At 41.2% G+C, this 18,170-nt stretch overlaps 1 protein-coding gene across 1 annotated transcript in view; it reads right to left on the bottom strand.

The window, feature by feature from the left end:
• Positions 1-18,170, bottom strand: part of ITPR2 (inositol 1,4,5-trisphosphate receptor type 2) — a 423,569-nt gene that overhangs the window by 308,658 nt on the left and 96,741 nt on the right. Inside the window, exons 9-10 of the mRNA XM_081114981.1 lie at positions 13,344-13,439; positions 3,383-3,427 (exon numbers count right to left, since the gene is read on the bottom strand). Coding sequence (XP_080971107.1) covers positions 3,383-3,427; positions 13,344-13,439 — 141 coding nt within the window. The remainder of the gene's footprint in view (positions 1-3,382; positions 3,428-13,343; positions 13,440-18,170) is intronic.

Below are 18,170 nucleotides of genomic sequence, written 5' to 3'. Positions count from 1 at the left end.
GGATAAGAGGAATGTACTATTGTACCACTAAATAATTTACTTAGGTCCTTGGAGGAAAAAGCTTTAATGAATAGATAAGTTGTGTTTATAAATAGCCTAATAATTGTTAGTGTGAATAAGAGCTTTTAACCTGTTAAGAAATTTTTAAAGAGTGCTGCATTCTTAAATTTTCTGCTTCCAATCTCTTTCACTCTGTGAATTTGCTTAAACTCTCCTTCGGAAACAGTGTGACAGTAAAATTCAAGCCAGCCCCTCAAAATTTTTAAAGAGTAAAATATAAATAATGAGCTATAAGTATACAAGTTTTAAACGTATGGCTCAAGCTTCATTGTACAAGAAAATCGGTCATATATTCCTATAACACAAAGACAGTTCTGCTCAAAATGATGTGCTTGTGGCTTTTGTATATAAACCCACATCATTTTTTAAGTAAGAAAAAGACACAAAAGCACTAGCTCCCCACAGAGAATTACAGAAGCACAGTGCCCTCCCTCTTGCATCATGAGGATCCATGAAGGTACGGCCGAGCTTAGACAGGTGTTAAATTTAACATCAGCTGGCTACCCAAAACACTCCATTTAGGGAATGCAGGGCCTCAGAAAATTAACCATGTCTGCTGGGCTCTTATAAAACTAGCATTTTCACTTGGAAGAGAAGGCATGCAGCCTCCCGGGTTACAGGAGGTGAAAATCCCTTATGAAAATCAGGCCCAGTAAACTTATGGCCTGCCTGGCTCCCCTGCCTGTCCTGGGACCCGCGGTGGCAGCACAGCAGTTAGCCTCCTGTAACACCTTCTCTGTTGACTCATTTGTGAGTCATCGGATTGTTAGCAGAGACATCACGTTGCAATTCTGCTGTCAGGAGCCAGAGACATTCTGTAAGAAACAATGTATGCGTTTGCAGGGCTGATTCAGACCTGTGTGAGGCCACAGCAGCATAATGATGTGCAGGCATCTGTGTTTCTGTCCAGACCCTCGGGGGCTCTGCCTGCTGGCTTTATGTAACAGACACAATCCTGCCATTTAAAGCTGCACACACTTCTTTTGCCATGATTCCTCAACAATCTGTTATTCTCAAACTAAACCCTAGTAGGACCTCTTTTTCTTTTCCTTATCACACTACCATTGATGAATATATAGTAAAACTCAAGGAAATGTGGGGGTCTTCTTTCAGAATCTGGTACCCACCAACCCACCCACCGCCCCCCCCCCAAAAAAAAAAATTCTACAGAATAGAATTTTCAAGTATATTTCAGCAAAGTTTCATAGTTCCTAGAACATTTTTGTTTCTGTATGTTTATACACAAAGACTGATGATTTTCATCCTAACCGGTTTGGCTCAGTGGATAGAGCTTTGGCCCATGGACTGAAGGGGTCCAGGTTCGATTCCGGTCAAAGGTTTGCACCAAGGTTGCGGGCTCGATCCCCAGTAGGGGGTGTGCAGGAGGCAGCTGATCGATGTTTCTCTCTCATCGATGTTTCTAACTCTTTATCCCTCTCCCTTCCTCTCTGTAAAATCAATAAAAATATATATATATTTTTTAAAAGACTGATGGTTCTCAACAGGAAGAAGTCTGGCCCCCAAAAGGGCATTTGGCAATTTCCAGATACACTTAGAGTTCTGCAGCTTGGGACAGGGGGAGCCCTTGCTAGCATCCAGTGAGTATAGAGCCCATGGAGGCTGCTGAACATCCCACAATGCAAAGGAAAGCCCCCCACGACAAAGAATCATCGGACCTAAGACATCGGTATTGCTGAGCTCAAGAATCCTCAGCACAGACAAAAGACGCTCCCTTGAAAACATCAGATCACATCCCACATAAATATGGTCATGTTCAAACGCGCGGTGCCACTCCCCAAAAACCCCCTTCAAGGAGCCATTTGAAGGAATGAGCAGCCTTTCAAGGAGAAGAAACGAATGACTGTCAGGTTCCCGGGCCGGGCTTGACACAGCTCCAGTGTTTACAGAGTCCCTGTGGATGCCACACATTTGTAAGATTGGAAATAATAGGCTCTTTTGTAGAATAAATACAGCAATTTGGGTCTTAATGGGAGCTCTGACACACATCACCTCATTTCAGCAGCACCATGCATTAACCTTTGACACTTCAAACATGGAAGGCAGAGTTTTGATACAAGTTGATATATTACAGGAAAAACATTAACTGGATATTAAACAGACAACACAGGGAAAATTTGGAAAGAAAATAATTAGCACGGCCACAGTGAACCCAGGCATACTGGAGCCCAGATCTGAGGTGAGAGAGAATTCTGTTCTGCTTTGGGAAATTGGTTTCATTTTTCATAGGTGAAACTCGAACTGCTCCTTTGTTGTTTTTATACACAGAAACGTAATTATTGCTAGGTGGTAAATGGTCTATAAAATGAGGAGCCATATTGTTAGCTTTATTGTTCCATATTCTAGGTTTTATTTACTCTCAAGCTGGGGATTTTGGGAGAGGAAAAGAATAGAATGAGATGCCTCCATTTGGATGTGTCTCTGAGATGACAGATGACATCCAGTCATAAAGTCCCACAGCAAAGGCAGAACCACCTGTGTGACCTGCAATCAGAGTATTGCTCAAACAAAAGAGTGCTCTTTCTCACCTTTAGAGGTGAATAAAGAAATTATATTCCAGAATCAAAAGGAAAAAAAATCTATCACGTCTAAGTAAAAGCTTGACTAACACAAAGAGTGAACTTCATCAGGGATTTATTACTTATATTCTTTATGCTGCTCCATAAACCTTCATACGCTCTATTCTCCCACTCGGCTCTGCCCAGAATTATTAGCAGCAGCACCAAATAGTATGTAGCTGAAAGGAGATGAGCTCAGAAATTCAATTCAATTCAATTGCACTATTTGAAGCTTTGATATGATGCCCTTTGAGTAACACACTTTAGAATATCAGAAAAATTAGTCATCTAGTTATTTGATGCTTCAATGTCCCCCTGTAAGTAGAACACAGATTACCCCGAATAAAAAAAAAAAAAGATAGTTCTACTGTCCTATTTAGTCCTACTGTCCTATTTAAACATGATGCCATAATTCCATTTCTCCTGCCTAATTTCTTTTCAATTCTGAAAACTAAATTGAGACCCACCATATCTCTCAGATGCTAGCCGTCTTCAGTGTTCAATCACAAATGGCCTTCAAGTTGCTAGAAATCTCCCTAAATACCCACTAGTAGACACCTTATAATCTAAGCCATATCGTTCATCTTTTCCCTTTTAGCTTTGATCCACAGCCTCTACTCAGAGACTCTCCTTCAGAGACCCTAGTCTTGAAATTTCCTATTAACTTTTCAATTTGTTCATATAAAATATAAACAATATGTTTGGGATTTGCTGGGGGTGGGGGAGGGGAGAACAATTCTACTCACCACATTTTTTCCTTCATTTTGGGCATCTCGATAATCAGGATTAAGCTGAAAAACAAACAAAAAAACTAGTTTTAACTGCTATTAAAAGCACATTAACAAGACCTATGATCTTTAATTCAGTTCACTATTGTACCCTTAACTAAGTATAATATGAAAAGAAGCTAAGAAAGAAACCATTAGCCGGAGCTCCAATGGCGCAATCGGTTAGCCCCGCGGTACTTAATAAGAAACCATTAGCAAATATTACAATTTAAGACCTCACCTTCAAACTTCAGTTGAAGGAGACAGGAGCTAAACTGCCAGGTGTATGGGCTTTACTTATAAGAAGAGCTGACATCTTTGAACTGGTGAGAGCTGACAATCCCACCTCGTCTGAGGAAGCATTCAAGGGAGTTCATTTTACACACCACAAATTCTACCACTGACTAATAACTCAGACACCAGTTCTTAAAAATACAGCCAAGGGAAGTTTTAACAATGAGTCAAGATCATGTTCCACATGCTATACACACAAGAAAAGGAACCTGAGCAAAAGGGGAGAAATATATCAGCTATGTGGGCTAATAATGCACGAGGACTTTTGAAACAAACAACAGCGTGTGTCTGTGGGCTTGGGCTGTGGAGCTTAGTGTCACTCCAATAAGAAGGATGAATTCTGCACATGTGTTGTCTCTCAGGCTGCAATGTGTTCTTTTAATAATTAATAAAGGGTTGGTGCTTCAGTGAATTTATTAAAGTGATAATAATGGTGAGGATAAGGAGAAGGTTGAGGAGGAAAAGGAGGAAAAAGAGAAGCCACCCAAATAAATCTCTGGCTATATAAATTCACCAATATTCACTAAAGGCCAAATAAATATATGCTTCAATGTATGTTGTAATTATACTGTTGCTTTCCTTCTCTGAATATAATACGAGCAGTAATTATTAACATAAGTAAACTAAGGATAAATAGAAAAAAATATATTTCTAGAAAAGAAGATAAAAGACATGGTCATATGGAGACTCCTGAATATTTTACTACTTTAAAGAAAATATTTCCTTATGTTAACAATAAATTATAAATCTGGCATTGGAGAGAAAGACCTAATATACTATCCAATCATTTATCCAATAAATATTAATAGAGCATCTATGATGGGTAAAGTACAGTAGTATATGGTATTTTAGGAAAAACAAAGAGAATATGGTCCCTGATCATAAGACCATACAATCTAGGAAGAGAAATAAGACATAAATACAGTTAGCCTAAATACAAAATAGAATGTGGCAAGAGATATAAGATAGGAATGAATAATTTATAAGTAATACAGGTCAGAAGAAGGAGGAATCTGTGGTTGGAAAATTTACTCAAGAGTAAATGGATGCCCTGGTCGGTGGTTCAATGGTTAGAGCATCAGCCTGTGCATCAAAGGGTCTCCAGTTGAGTTCCCAGTCAAGAGTACATACCTGGATTGCAGGTTCAATCACAGGCCCCTGTCAGGGCGAATGTGGGAGGCAACCAATCTATCTGTCTCTTTCACATCTCCTCTCCTCTCCTCTCCTCTCCTCTCCTCTCCTCTCCTCTCCTCTCCTCTCCTCTCCTCTCCTCTCCTCTCCTCTCCTCTCCTCTCCTCTCCTCTCCTCTCCTCTCCTCTCCTCTCCTCTCCTCTCCTCTCCTCTCCTCTCCTCTCCTCTCCTCTCCTCTCCTCTCCTCTCCTCTCCTCTCCTCTCCTCTCCTCTCCTCTCCTCTCCTCTCCTCTCCTCTCCTCTCCTCTCCTCTCCTCTCCTCTCCTCTCCTCTCCTCTCCTCTCCTCTCCTCTCCTCTCCTCTCCTCTCCTCTCCTCTCCTCTCCTCTCCTCTCCTCTCCTCTCCTCTCCTCTCCTCTCCTCTCCTCTCCTCTCCTCTCCTCTCCTCTCCTCTCCTCTCCTCTCCTCTCCTCTCCTCTCCTCTCCTCTTCTCTCTCTCTCTCTCTCTCTCTCTCTCTCCCTTCCTTTCTCTCTTTAAAATCAAATTAAAAAAAAAACACAGACTACATTCATGGAGAAGGTAGCATTTGAGAAAAGAAAAGCCTTGAAGGATGGGCAGAACTGTAACTGGCAAAGAAGGAAAGAAGGAGTGAAGCAAACAGGCAGTGCAAGGGAGTGAGTGCTATGTAGGTGAGAAGATGAGATTTGCTCAGAGAAGACCCATAAATGTCACTTAAGCAATACCTTTTTATGCTTTTAATGGTTACTCCTTCCTCCTTATAATTATCCTATTAGAAGTGATACTTAACCACACTTTATAGAGGAGGCCCTGGGATACATCAAGGGAAGTACTTGTGTAAAGTCTCACTGCTGGTGAGTGGCAGGGTGATTTGGAAGCACTGGTCTGAAGGTTCCGAGGCTACATCTTTTAGTTCCAACAGTGTGACTCCCTCCCTGCCTCCTAAGGAGGAGTGGTGTGGCCCAAGGTGGGAAGGAAGACCAGCACAGACCAATGGGGACTGGAAGCCACAGGCTAACAGGTTTGCATCTTCAGAACAATTCTCAATATCCTTGGGAAGACATTTGCAGAAACAAGACATTAAACATCCTCAACTGGCCATGGAGACAGAGGATGAAAGAGTCAAAGTAGCCAAGGCTGGAGTAAGAAGTGGTAGAGAGCCAACAAAAATAGCAGTGCTGACATGGGAAGGAGAACACGGATACAGAAGATTTTACAGAGACAGTAACACCTAAAGGTGTAAACTGAGAGAGAAAAATATGTTTATCATGACTCTCAAGTTTGTAACCCTGAACTAAGAAAATTCACCCATGCAGGGATATAATTCAATCTTAGTTTCAATGGCAGTGGGACATCTGAGATCAAATTAATAGACCACTAAAGCCATGAGAGTGAGTGACATCAAGAGAATACACAGAACAAACACTCACTGCTAACCTCTGAAGGGAGTTCTCATTTAAATGGCCAAAGAGGACTAGAAAAAAAGTCACGTAGAGAATGTCACGTCAGTATAGAAAAGTGGCAGAGAGAGAGTATAGGAACACCTAGGCAGTGAAAGTCATGGTCATACCACAATCAAATGAAAGACAACTGCAACTTCCATCTAACACAATAGCAAGAAACAGACCGAAAGCATGTAAGTTCAAAAGGAAAATGTTACTTTTTAATAATAAAATGTTACTTATTCTATTACTCTTATACATGACAGTAAAGTCATTAAGTTATCATGTGTGTATTTTTAAATGTTCATATATGTATATTCCTCTTTCTAATTACTGGCCTTTCAGAGCCAATCTATTATTCTGATTAATAAGTCTAAACAAAGAAGAGAAGAATAACATTTACTAAATGCTTATATGTGCCAGGCACAATTTATATTTTGATATATAATTTTTACTTGATATATAATATATAATATCTGCTATATAAATATTTGTGTATATAGGATCAGGTATGTATGTTCTATTGTCTTTATGTATATATACATACCTATACACATACATACAAACCCTGCTCTCCAGATAAATTTAGGGATATTTAAAACTACAGCCATAATATTGATAAGATCCTATGCCAATGTACAGGATCTTGAATACTGTTTTAACTAATTAATTAAATCCAAAGGCCATTGCATATTTAGGAAATAAGTATTTACTGCCACCTGGTGGAAGTTTTGCCTTCCTACAAACAAATAAGTTAAAAAGGCAATATAAACATCTTTAACCAGTAAAATTATTTTGCACTGCCCGAATCTATCCTGCTTTAGTAATATTCAAAGAAAGAAGGTGTAGAAAGCAGCAGATCAGAAATTGTGATGCCTCATTTATAATTCTTCCCACTATTTCCTGAGGCTCCCTTATTATGATATTCAAAATATAATAAAATTACTTTCTCTCCCAGAGATATAGCTGTTAACTCTCCTGTACCAATAAGTGACAAGAGTAAAAGATCTATGGCAAACTGGCAATGAGTGTGCTGACAACTGACAATTGTGCTGTGCATGTCTGTCTTCCTTCCCCTCAGGTCACCTAATGACATGAATGGCCCACAGAAACTGATATTATAGGGAAAGAACTGAACCATAATGCAGTCCCTGGTGAAGTCACAAATATATTATCTCATTCATAATTTAATACTTTATTCCACATTTTGTCCATGGCTTTATAGCATTGTGTATTTCTCCAAAACAAATCTTGAATTCTATAAAGCAATACTGTTGGAATCTCTAAATTGAATAAGGGTCTATTTCTAAACCCCAACTTACTTTAGTATCTATGATATTGTGAATTATAATAAAAAATATATATTTGGTCTTCAGCTCCTTTCCTAGCACAGAGCTTCTAAAACCCTTGGAATTTCCTAGGTTGTGAGAGAGATAAAGGTGTCTTTTGTAACACTAAAAAGATGACTTTGGAATCCCGCTAGGTAACCTAAGGATGGAGGCTATGATTGCAGGGTTGAGACTTTACAAGGCAGAATGGTGACTTGTTCACCAATGGCCAATGATTTAATCAATCATCTACACTAATAAAAGAGAAACATGCAAATTAACCTTCACTCCCTCACTACGCTACACCCACCAGCCCATCAGAGTGATTATGCAAATTAACCCAACAAAGATGGCGGTTAATTTGCATATGCAGGTGCTGAGCAAGACTAAAGACGACTGAAGATGGCAGCTGCCATGGAGCTGGAGTGAGCAGGAGGCTTGGGTTGCTCCCTGCGACAGAGGAAGCTGGCCCTGTACTCTGCTCAAGGAGTGGCTGGGGGCCTGGTTCCCTGGAGGCAACCTTCCCTGAGCTCCACTCAAGGAGTGGCTGGGGGCCTGGTTCCCTGGAGGCAACCTTCCCTGAGCTCCACTCAAGGAGGGGCTGGGGGCCTGGTTCGCCAGGGGCAACCCAGGCTTCGAGTTCACCCTGGGCTCTGCTGGAGGAGCTGGAAAAAAAAAAAAAGGAGGGGCTGGGAGCAGCTGGAGCAAAGAAGCCAAGCCTCACTGCTGCGGCTGGACCAAAGGCCTGGGTCCTGGGTGCTGGAGGAAAATCAGTGCCGGCAGCCAGGGGAAGGAAGGCCTATTGCGCAAATCTTCGTGCAACAGGCCACTAGTCCTATATAATAAAAGCGTAACATGCAAATGGATCAAACGGTGGAATGACTGGTTGGCAGGGGGCGGGGCGAGCGAGCAGGTGGCGCCAGGCCAACCAAGGCATGTGCCAGCGGGCAGAGGGAGGGGATGGCAATAGGGTGGAGGGACGGTGACCAGCAGCAGGGCAATGGGGGCCAGCACCATCCCCTGATCAGCCTGCCAGTCATCTCCCACAGAGGGAGGAGCCATCAGTTGGACATCCTCTGAGGGCTCCCAGACTGCAAGAGGGTGCAGGCCGGGCTGAGGGACCCCCCTGAGTGCACATATTTTTGTGCATCAGGCCTCTAGCAACTATATAATGAAGCCTCCATAAAAATTCAAGAAGACAGGGCTCATCTTCTGACTAACTTATTTTGCTTAGCATAATACTCTCCAGGTACCTCCATGCTGTCTCAAGGGTAAGATATCCTTCTGTTTCCTCTTTTTCCCCCCTTTTTAAAAAATCTTTATTGTTCAAAGTATTACCTATGTCCCCTTTTTCCCCCACCTACCCCTCCAGCCCATTACCCCTCACCACCCCACTGTCTGCATCCATGGCTTATGCATATATGCATACCAAGTCTTTGGTTAATTACCTCCCCCCACCCACCTTCCCCCGCCTTCCCTCTGAGATTCCACACTCTGTTCCATGCTTCCATGTCTCTGGATCCACTTTATTCATCAGTTTATTTTGTTACTTAGATTCCACATGTGAGTGAGATCATGTAATACTTGTCTTTCTCTGACTGGCTTTTTCACTTAGCATGATACTCGCCAGGTCCTTCCATGCTGTCTCAAAGGTTAAGAAGTTCTTTTTTACAGCTGCATAGTATTCCATGATGTAAATGTACCACAGCTTTTTTATTCACTCATCTACTGATAAGCACTTGGGCAGTTTCCAGATCTTAGCTATTGTAAATTGTGCTGCTATGAACATAGGGGCACATACATTCTTTGTGATTAGTGTTTCAGGTTTCTTGGGATATATTCCTAGTTCCTCTATAGACACCGATTTATTTGAAACACAGTTCTTTAAAGGTAAAACCCATTCTCCTTAGCTTAGTATGTTTGGCCTGAAAAAGGCAGCTGCCCTACATCTGGCCCACCCGTCTCCTGCAATCTTCTACCGCCACACCCTGTGGGTGATATATGTACCACTTCTATGGAGCTAGTTTGTACAATACCCCAGGCCTCCTTCCCCGTGGAAAAGCTGTCCCCACTGCCTGAGCACATTCTCTCTTTCGCGCCTGCCTTCCTCTTCCATCGGGCAGGTCCTCCTCTGGCCTCCTCACCCTTCCTTGTCTCTCCCTGGCACCTTTACCAAAGGTGTGTTGCACTTCAGTGTTTTCTCATAAGCCTGCCACGATCCAATTTGCTACAATACATTTATCTCATGGTACTGAGAGCTCTCAAGGGTGAAAATTAGATTTTTCTAATGACATCACTGGTATCTACCAAATGTTTACAAAGAGCTGTCCAATCCCAACCCCCAGGGTAGCTACCAGGATCAACTTCAAACTTCACTCCTATTACTAATTAGATCCCATTCAAGCACTTACTTTCAAAATCTACAAAGGGTTCGTCACTTAGTAATTCTGGTTGGAACCCCTTTCTTCCAGCTGCCCTCTCTTTTTACATTGTCTACACAGGATTTAGACATTCCACAGCTCTATCTGTCTCCTTGGCAATGTCAACAAGGATTTTCCTTTTATTTCTCTGCCAGCCTGGGTCTATTGCTTTCTTTGAGAAGCATGGAAAAGTTCACCCCAAGCAAGAGCCTTCTTTAGTTAATCTCACACGAACCTGACTCTACCTGCACACACACATAATCAGCCCTCCACGACCTTGCCTGCTGATAATCCTGTGTCATCTATTATGTGCTGCTCTCTAAACAAGAAGGTTCAGAAAGGGCAAGGACTGAGTCCTCTATTTCCTGCTCTACCTGCAGCATTCTCTGCGGAGCTGTGCAGTTATCAGGCTCCTAAGAAACATATGAGAGCAGGTATGAAATCTTAAAGATGACTTTGCTGTTTTATAAATTCCAAAACAATTACTCACAACTCCAGCATTTTCAGCATCGCAACGTGTGTCTTGTTTTTTAGGTAGTATTTAGATATAAAAATAAAATAAATAAAAGCCATGGAGCTTTTTCTTTCCTATAATAAAACAAATGCTTCTAGGATGTTACAACTCAAAATGTTGGGAACTCCCCACCCCACCTCAATGACATGAACAATGCTTTGCAATTAAAGATCTGGGCATCTTTAAAAAGCAAAAGGATAATCATTGTTTTTCAACTGTCACAGGCTAGTTTCCACCTATTGTTGAAAATCAGTGTTTTATCAAGCGACAGTGACTACAATCGCTGTGACTTTGCCACACCTCTGGACACTTTCCCACCAGCAGCACAAGCATCTGAGGAAGGACTTGTCTGGACAGAGCCGACATATGAAGTATAAAACCCCAACTAATGGATGTCAGTATTTTGAAACTATGACTTCTTTTTTGGTACTACAATACAACACAGAATCACCCAATCTGTTATACTAGTTAAAACCGGTAGAAAACAGATTCCTAACTTTCAATTTTCAGATATGTGTTTAATGCTTAATTCTCCTTCTCTCACCTTGCCATAAAAAATGTTATCTAAAATATTAAAGATGACAGAAGAGATCCTACAAACACATCAGACTCTTTAATGAACACAATAGCATCTGACATTTAAAGTCGTGTTCTCTAGATATACAATGAAAAGACAATCTTTCAAGTTCTTGTAGAGGTATGAGCTGCTTTCTACTTTTCGGAGTTTAATGAGTTCATTTATGTATTGAGGTCATGGATCTTCATTAAAGTTAATAAACAATTTAATTCTTAACAATCCAATCATTTGAATGGATCAAATGACACAAGTTTTAATTACAGAACTTAATGAGGAAAACTAACAATGTGTAATTATATAATTTTTGTAGACAACATCCGTAGCTAAAACAGCCATTGATTGGAAAGTGAATTAAGAAAAAGAACCACGAACATAAAAGCCAAAAGAATTTTAATCCTAGTTTATCTTTTATGAGACATCTAAGTAGACTTTTCTAATTCTTTTTCTAGATAAAAATTTTCTACCTGACTACTTAATTTTGTTTCAAACAGTTACTTTTCAAAAAACTTCAAAACATTTCTGATATAAGGAGCCCATAAACTGCAAAGCTATATTTCATTCAGCTGAAGGGATTCATAAATAATGAGTCAGTTATTTATAAAATAAGAAGAATTCTTATTTATCACAGAATAAAATGAATCATGCCGCTTACCTTGAGCCACACACTCACTGTGCCAAGCACTTTACCTCATTCAATTCTCTTAGTAATCTTATTATATAAATATTGTGATTATCCCCCTTTCACCAGAGGATATTGAAGCTTAGAGAGATTAATTTTCCCAAATGTGATTCCAAATGCTTCTCAGATACAAATCCCTAAATTCTCCTTCCCATTATAGAAGGCTGAATAACTTCTTTACACTCCTTCATTCATTCCAAACATATTCATCAAATAAGTTCTACGCACTGTCCTAGGTGCAGGGGAAACAGTGGTGATGTCAAGAAAATTCTCTGCCTTAACAGAACATACATTCTGATAGAGAAATAGGTATGTATAATATAAAATGCACAATAAATCAGATGGCAATAAGCACAGATTAACAGGATGGAGAGGGCCATGGGTGTGGGTGCCAGTTTAGACAGGGGATCAGCATATTTATGGAAACATCCTGTTTCCCACACCTTTTTCTCATCAGTTCTCCATCCCCACTTCCTCACCCTCCCTCACATCCTAACCCCAAAGTTAGATAAGTAATACCAAAAACTCCAAGACCAAATTCTGGTTGTTAATCCCAGAAGAAACAAAGTTGAAAAACAGAAAGAGAGTTGAGGAGAGTAGAATAAAAGGATTTTTTCATACATCTAAAAAAAACACAGTATTTTCAAAATTATTTTCAAGTTAGATAACCAAATTTTAACCAAATCATTTCTAAAATATCTATGCTTTTACTTCTCTCCACCCTTCATACCTATCTGACTGTCAACATGCTTTTAGCGGAGAAAGAAAAGAGCGTACATGTTTTTACCATATTTATTGACAGTTCTTGGACAATTCTATGTCTGAGGAAGAAAACCCTTTCCTCTCCAGTGGTATCAACAATGAAAGTCACCCAACAGTGAAACAGTGGCCAATGGAGATGAACCTGAAACTATCCAGACTATACAACAATGAGCTCATCACCTCTCCAATGCAGACATTCTGAAAAGTGAAGCTCCATGGGAAATTTTAGGACCAATCACATGAATATGCAAATCAGATACCCCATTCCACTTGACCTTCCAGTAAACCAACCCCCAGGGTTCTGTTGCTGTTTAATATTTTTATTGCTGACACTATTGCAGATGTCCTCCATTGTTCCCCCTTTACTCACCTCATGCCAGCCCCAGGTCCCGTTCCCCCTCCCTCTGGCCATCACCACACTGTTATCTGCGTCCATGGGTTATGCACATATGTTCTTTGACTAATCTCTTCACCTTCTTTCATCCAGTTCCCCCGCCCCCTTCCCTCTGACATATGTCAGTCTGTTCCATGTATCCATGCCTCTGATTCTATGTTGTTTAATTTTAAGACAAAGATTATTTTAAGGCTTCAGTTAATATTCACATTTGAAGAAAAATGGATCCGTCAACCCAGAACACGATAGGCAGTAATGAAACGTGTATAATGTCCTAATTGGGACTTGCTCCTGCAAATATAATGTACGTTTATAAACCGAACTGCCCATTTCTCTATTTCAGAATCAGAGATTCCATAGCACTGCATCCATCAGCCTTACCTCTGCCGCCAAGTAGTTCCCGGTTGCAAGGTGTTTAAATCTGAACAAGCTGTTCCACTGTCCCGCACCCCCACGGCATGGGTCGTGATGAACCACCTACAGACAAAAAGAGCAGGGACAATAATGGCTAAAACATATTCACGGACCTGGCAAGCAAATGCCAACAGTTTACACAGGGTGCCCGCCTGTTGACGCTAACTCCTCAAATCTAAAATGTGTTTTCGTGAGAGGACAACAGGGCAGAAAAATAAAAGTCCCCATAAGTGAGCAAAGGACATAACAGTGAACTCACTGTACACGCATGATACTATGCTTTATGTCTGCAAATACAGCTTCACCCCGAAGACATGTTCCCAGGCCAAACTGGAAAGATGGTAGGGTTCCCCCCATTTGGTATTTAAGGATTCATTCAACAAACAGTATGGAAAACCTGCGAGGCCACAGGGACACGGCAATGAACAAGACTAGAGCTTTCAATGAGTAAGATTTGAGGAACCAGGGGAGGCTACTTTAGATATGACAATCAGCATGGACATCCGCCTATGACAAGACACACAGCATGAGGAGGTGATGTGTGAGCCGAAACCCAGAGGATAAGAATGAGACAGTCATGCAGAGAGATTGGAAGAGCTCATTCCAGGCAGAGAGAACCACAAATGCCCAGGCGTGGAGGTCTGGACTAAGGTAACTCTTGGCCCTTTCCATGTGTGCTTATGGCGAGCACCATGTCCTTTGATGCCTGTCCTTGGAACTGGCCTTGCCCCAAATGCTGAGCCACTATGCTCATTGAGAATAAAAGCAGAAGATCTGAAACAGGTGGTAACGACCGGTTTGGTGCAGTAGCAAGACTCAGGCTTTACAGCCTGAAGATGCCTGTGTTTGAGTCCAGGCCCAGCCAGTTGCTATGGTATGATTACAGTGAATAATTTAACATCTTCAAGCCTGTGTCTTCATATATAAAGTGGGGTTAATTCATAGGAATGTTGTGGAGATATCATAAGACATTCCAGAATCTAGGAATACTTTTCATCATCTCCCTCAACAGGTTAGCTTCTTTTTATTAATACTGACTACTCTTGAACTCCTGCTCAGCCTCAAGTTCTGTATGTGTATATAATATATATATATATAATATATATAATATAATATACATAATACATATATATTATGTCTTTTTCTAGACTCCATCTGCTATGTCTTCTCCTACTCCAATAGCTCAAATGAGATAATAATTATGAAAATACTTCCAAGTGGATGAAGTCTTTAAAATCATTCCTCCTATGGCCGGAAACCAGCCAATCCTACAAGGCTCAGTTTTCAAATCAAACTTCTTCCACAAATCCTTTGCTAATCACACCAGCATCTGAGACCTTGTCAATGTCTGAATTCTTGGTCCCTTGGGGGAGCCATAGATACCTTTGAGAATCTGATCAATCTACTGGTTTTCTTATGTACACAAACATATTTTATATACACATGTTAGAGGTTAACAAATAACTTGAAGATCACCATTGATCCCAGACTAAGAACTAGACTATAGTAGGTCTAGCAATGGTAGAACAGCTCCCTAGGGAACAATTTGGAGATACAGAAAGGGAGATGTTTTCATTTGTCTCAGTGACTTGGGAGAAATGCTTTTGGCATTAATGGGCAGTGGACAAGACATTATACATCCTGCAATTCACACATGTTAGCTATTCTGTGTGCACACAGGGCCATCCCACCTTCACCCTCCCATGCTTCCCTGTATTACAGGGGTTGGAAGCCTGGCTGGTGGGGTGCTGGAGACATTTCATCAGAATGAAAAGGAGAGCAAAGTACAGAGAGGATCCTCTTTTGGCTCCAGGAAAGGTGGTGGCAGCTGCCTGGTGAAGGCTCCTACAGGCAGGGGTGCAGGCTCCTACAGGCAGGGGTGCAGGCTCCTACAGGCAGGGGTGCAGGCTCCTACAGGGTGGGGTGCAGGCTCCTACAGGGTGGGGTGCAGGCTCCTACAGGCAGGAGTACAGGCCCCTACAGGGTGGGGTACAGGCTCCTACAGGCAGGGGTGCAGGCTCCTACAGAGTAGGATGCAGGCTCCTACAGGCAGGGGTGCAGGCTCCTACAGGGTGGGGTGCAGGCTCCTAAAGGCTGGGCTGCAGGCTCCTACAGAGTAGGATGCAGGCTCCTACAGGCAGGGGTGCAGGCTCCTAAAGGCAGGGGTGCAGGCTCCTACAGGCTGGGGTGCAGGCTCACTGGGTGGGTGAGGACTCCCAAAGCACAGGAGGAGAAGCCTGTCCAGGCTCAGAGTGGGGCAATAGTGGGTTACTGCACTGCCAGATCCTCATATAAGACTACTGCTCCCAGCCCTAACCGGTTTGGCTCAGTGGATAGAGCGTCGGCCTGCGGACTAAAGGGTCCCAGGTTCGATTCCGGTCAAGGGCATGTATTACCTTGGTTGCGGGCACATCCCCAGGAGGGGGTGTGCAGGAGGCAGCTGATCCATGTTTCCCTCTCATGGATGTTTCTCTCTATCCCTCTCCCTTCCTCTCTATAAAAAATCAATAAAATAGATATTAAAAAAAAAAAAAAGTCGAAACCGGTTTGGCTCAGTGGATAGAGCGTCGGCCTGCGGACTGAAAGGTCCCAGGTTCGATTCCGGTCAAGGGCATGTACCTGGGTTGCGGGCACATCCCCAGTAGGAGATGTGCGGGAGGCAGCTGATCGATGTTTCTCTCTCATCGATGTTTCTAGCTCTCTATCTCTCTCCCTTCCTCTCTGTAAAAAATCAATAAAATATATTTAAAAAAAAAAAAAAAAGACTACTGCTCCCAACCCGTTTTCCCCATCCAGTCCTTCCAATAGCACTGAAACCTAATTTCCTATATGAAATACCTCTTTTCTTGAAACACCTGATGCTCAGGTTTCCTGACTGATACACCACACAACAGAGAAATGTGCCCCAGCCTACCTCCTTCAAATCTCCTACAGAAAGAAACCCTCCACAAATACAAATTGGTACTACATTGATACATAATCATACTAAAAAGCATTTACATCAAGTTATATGAGAAGTCCAATAATTTAAGAGAAATACACTATGAAGAGAGACGCTTAAATGAATTCAAGACATCTCAACATTATTGAATAATTTATTCGCTCTCTCCCTTCTGACTGCTCAGCGGGTTATAACATTTCCAACTAATGCATTTTGTTGAAATGGATTTCAGTGCAGTGGTACAGTTACAGCCAAAGCTATAAAACTAATAGCAAATATATTGAAAAGATTCAAAACTCCTTTCAACAAATTCAGAGCCAAACATCAAACAGGCAGAGACACAGGAAATGCGGGGAACTCCCTGGAGAGGGAAGCCACTGTGTGGCCTTTGCGTCACTGTATTTTATCAATAAAGTTTTAAAATAATATCTCACATTATTGCTGTCCCTTTATTTTTTTAATTTTCAGAGCACACAAACTGATAAGAAAGCTATGGTGTGAAAAGACATATTTTAATTATTAATTTATTTTCAGGTAACTTATCTTTCAGTCTTCTCAGGATGAGAGAAGTTGTCAGGGTGATGGCTCTTTTCCCCAACACCTTCTCAATTCCTTATCTCCCACTGAGGGATATGGTCTCTCCTGAATGCCACAGACTGAAAGGATGCCTCAACAAGTGGTGGATTTCAAGACAGACAATATGTTCTTTGTGCTATTTCATTTCTATTACAAACCATGTCATAACTTAGAGAATTATTTTGATGTTACACTTATAATGAAGGCTCAGCTCATTTGCATAAACATCATACTGCTTCATTTCTCTGTTTCAGTAATCTGTAATTTGCCTTATTGTCCCTGTTTCGATTATGGTTATTTCCCTCTTTTTTAATCATGTACAATTAAGTCTCTTCTGTTAAGCACTAACGAGTTTAATTATGCACCTCTGCTCTTTCGGTTTCCTGTGCTCACATAGAATGCTGTCTTATCCTCTGCGTTTACCATGTGTCCTTCATGTGTCCTTCAAAGTTAGGTATCCATACACTATCTTCTAGAGTAGGTATCTGCAGGCTGAAGTACATATTATTTTATTAGAAAGTATTTTCCTTTTATTTCTCCTTCATATTAGAGTTTGGGGCATTTTATTAATGTTTAATCATGAGAATATATAGATAATATTACCTATGAGTTTCATTTTAGGATATTAAAGGAAGTATCAGAGAATATATGCTGTAAAGGGCGAGTAATGGGTTTAAGGTGGTTGAGATCCACTGTATAAGCCTGGATGTGCATTAAGTCAAGATGGAATTTATCAGATGTTGGCTTGTTTGTAAGCAATTATGCATATCTTATCTCCTCCACTGTATCGAAAGGTTCTGTAAAGAAAAATCCATATCTTACATTTTCCTAATTACTCTACCATATTGGGACATTTAAAGGATACTTTTCAAAGGTTGAATGAATTCGTAACTATGGTTCTCCTCATCCCTCTAGAAAAAAAAATGGCATTCCCGAAGAACTAACTGTTCTTTGCAGTGACGGTAGGTCTGAGGTTCACTTAAAGTGAGTCATCCCACCCCATCTTAATTCCAATGACAGTTGAGACACATAGCCTTCAGTCTCATCAATGTTGATTTTTTAAAAGCAAAATCACATATACGCCCATATTAAACAAGAGGGAGAGAGGGAGAGGCCCCAGAGAAGACAGGTAAAGGAAATAGTAATGTATCAAATTGGTCACAGAATAAAGAAGTGCAAGTCAGTTCACAAAAAGTAATGTTTCATTCGTCTATCATAAATGAAGCCTATGACGATAAAACAATCAGCCTACTGAAACTTGTTTTGTTGATGAAAAT

Source organism: Myotis nattereri, assembly GCF_964212035.1.
Source record: "Myotis nattereri genome assembly, chromosome: 2".
NCBI lineage: Eukaryota > Metazoa > Chordata > Mammalia > Chiroptera > Vespertilionidae > Myotis > Myotis nattereri.
The sequence above is the reverse complement of the archived record's forward strand: the minus strand, read 5'-3'. Positions and strand labels throughout refer to the sequence as shown.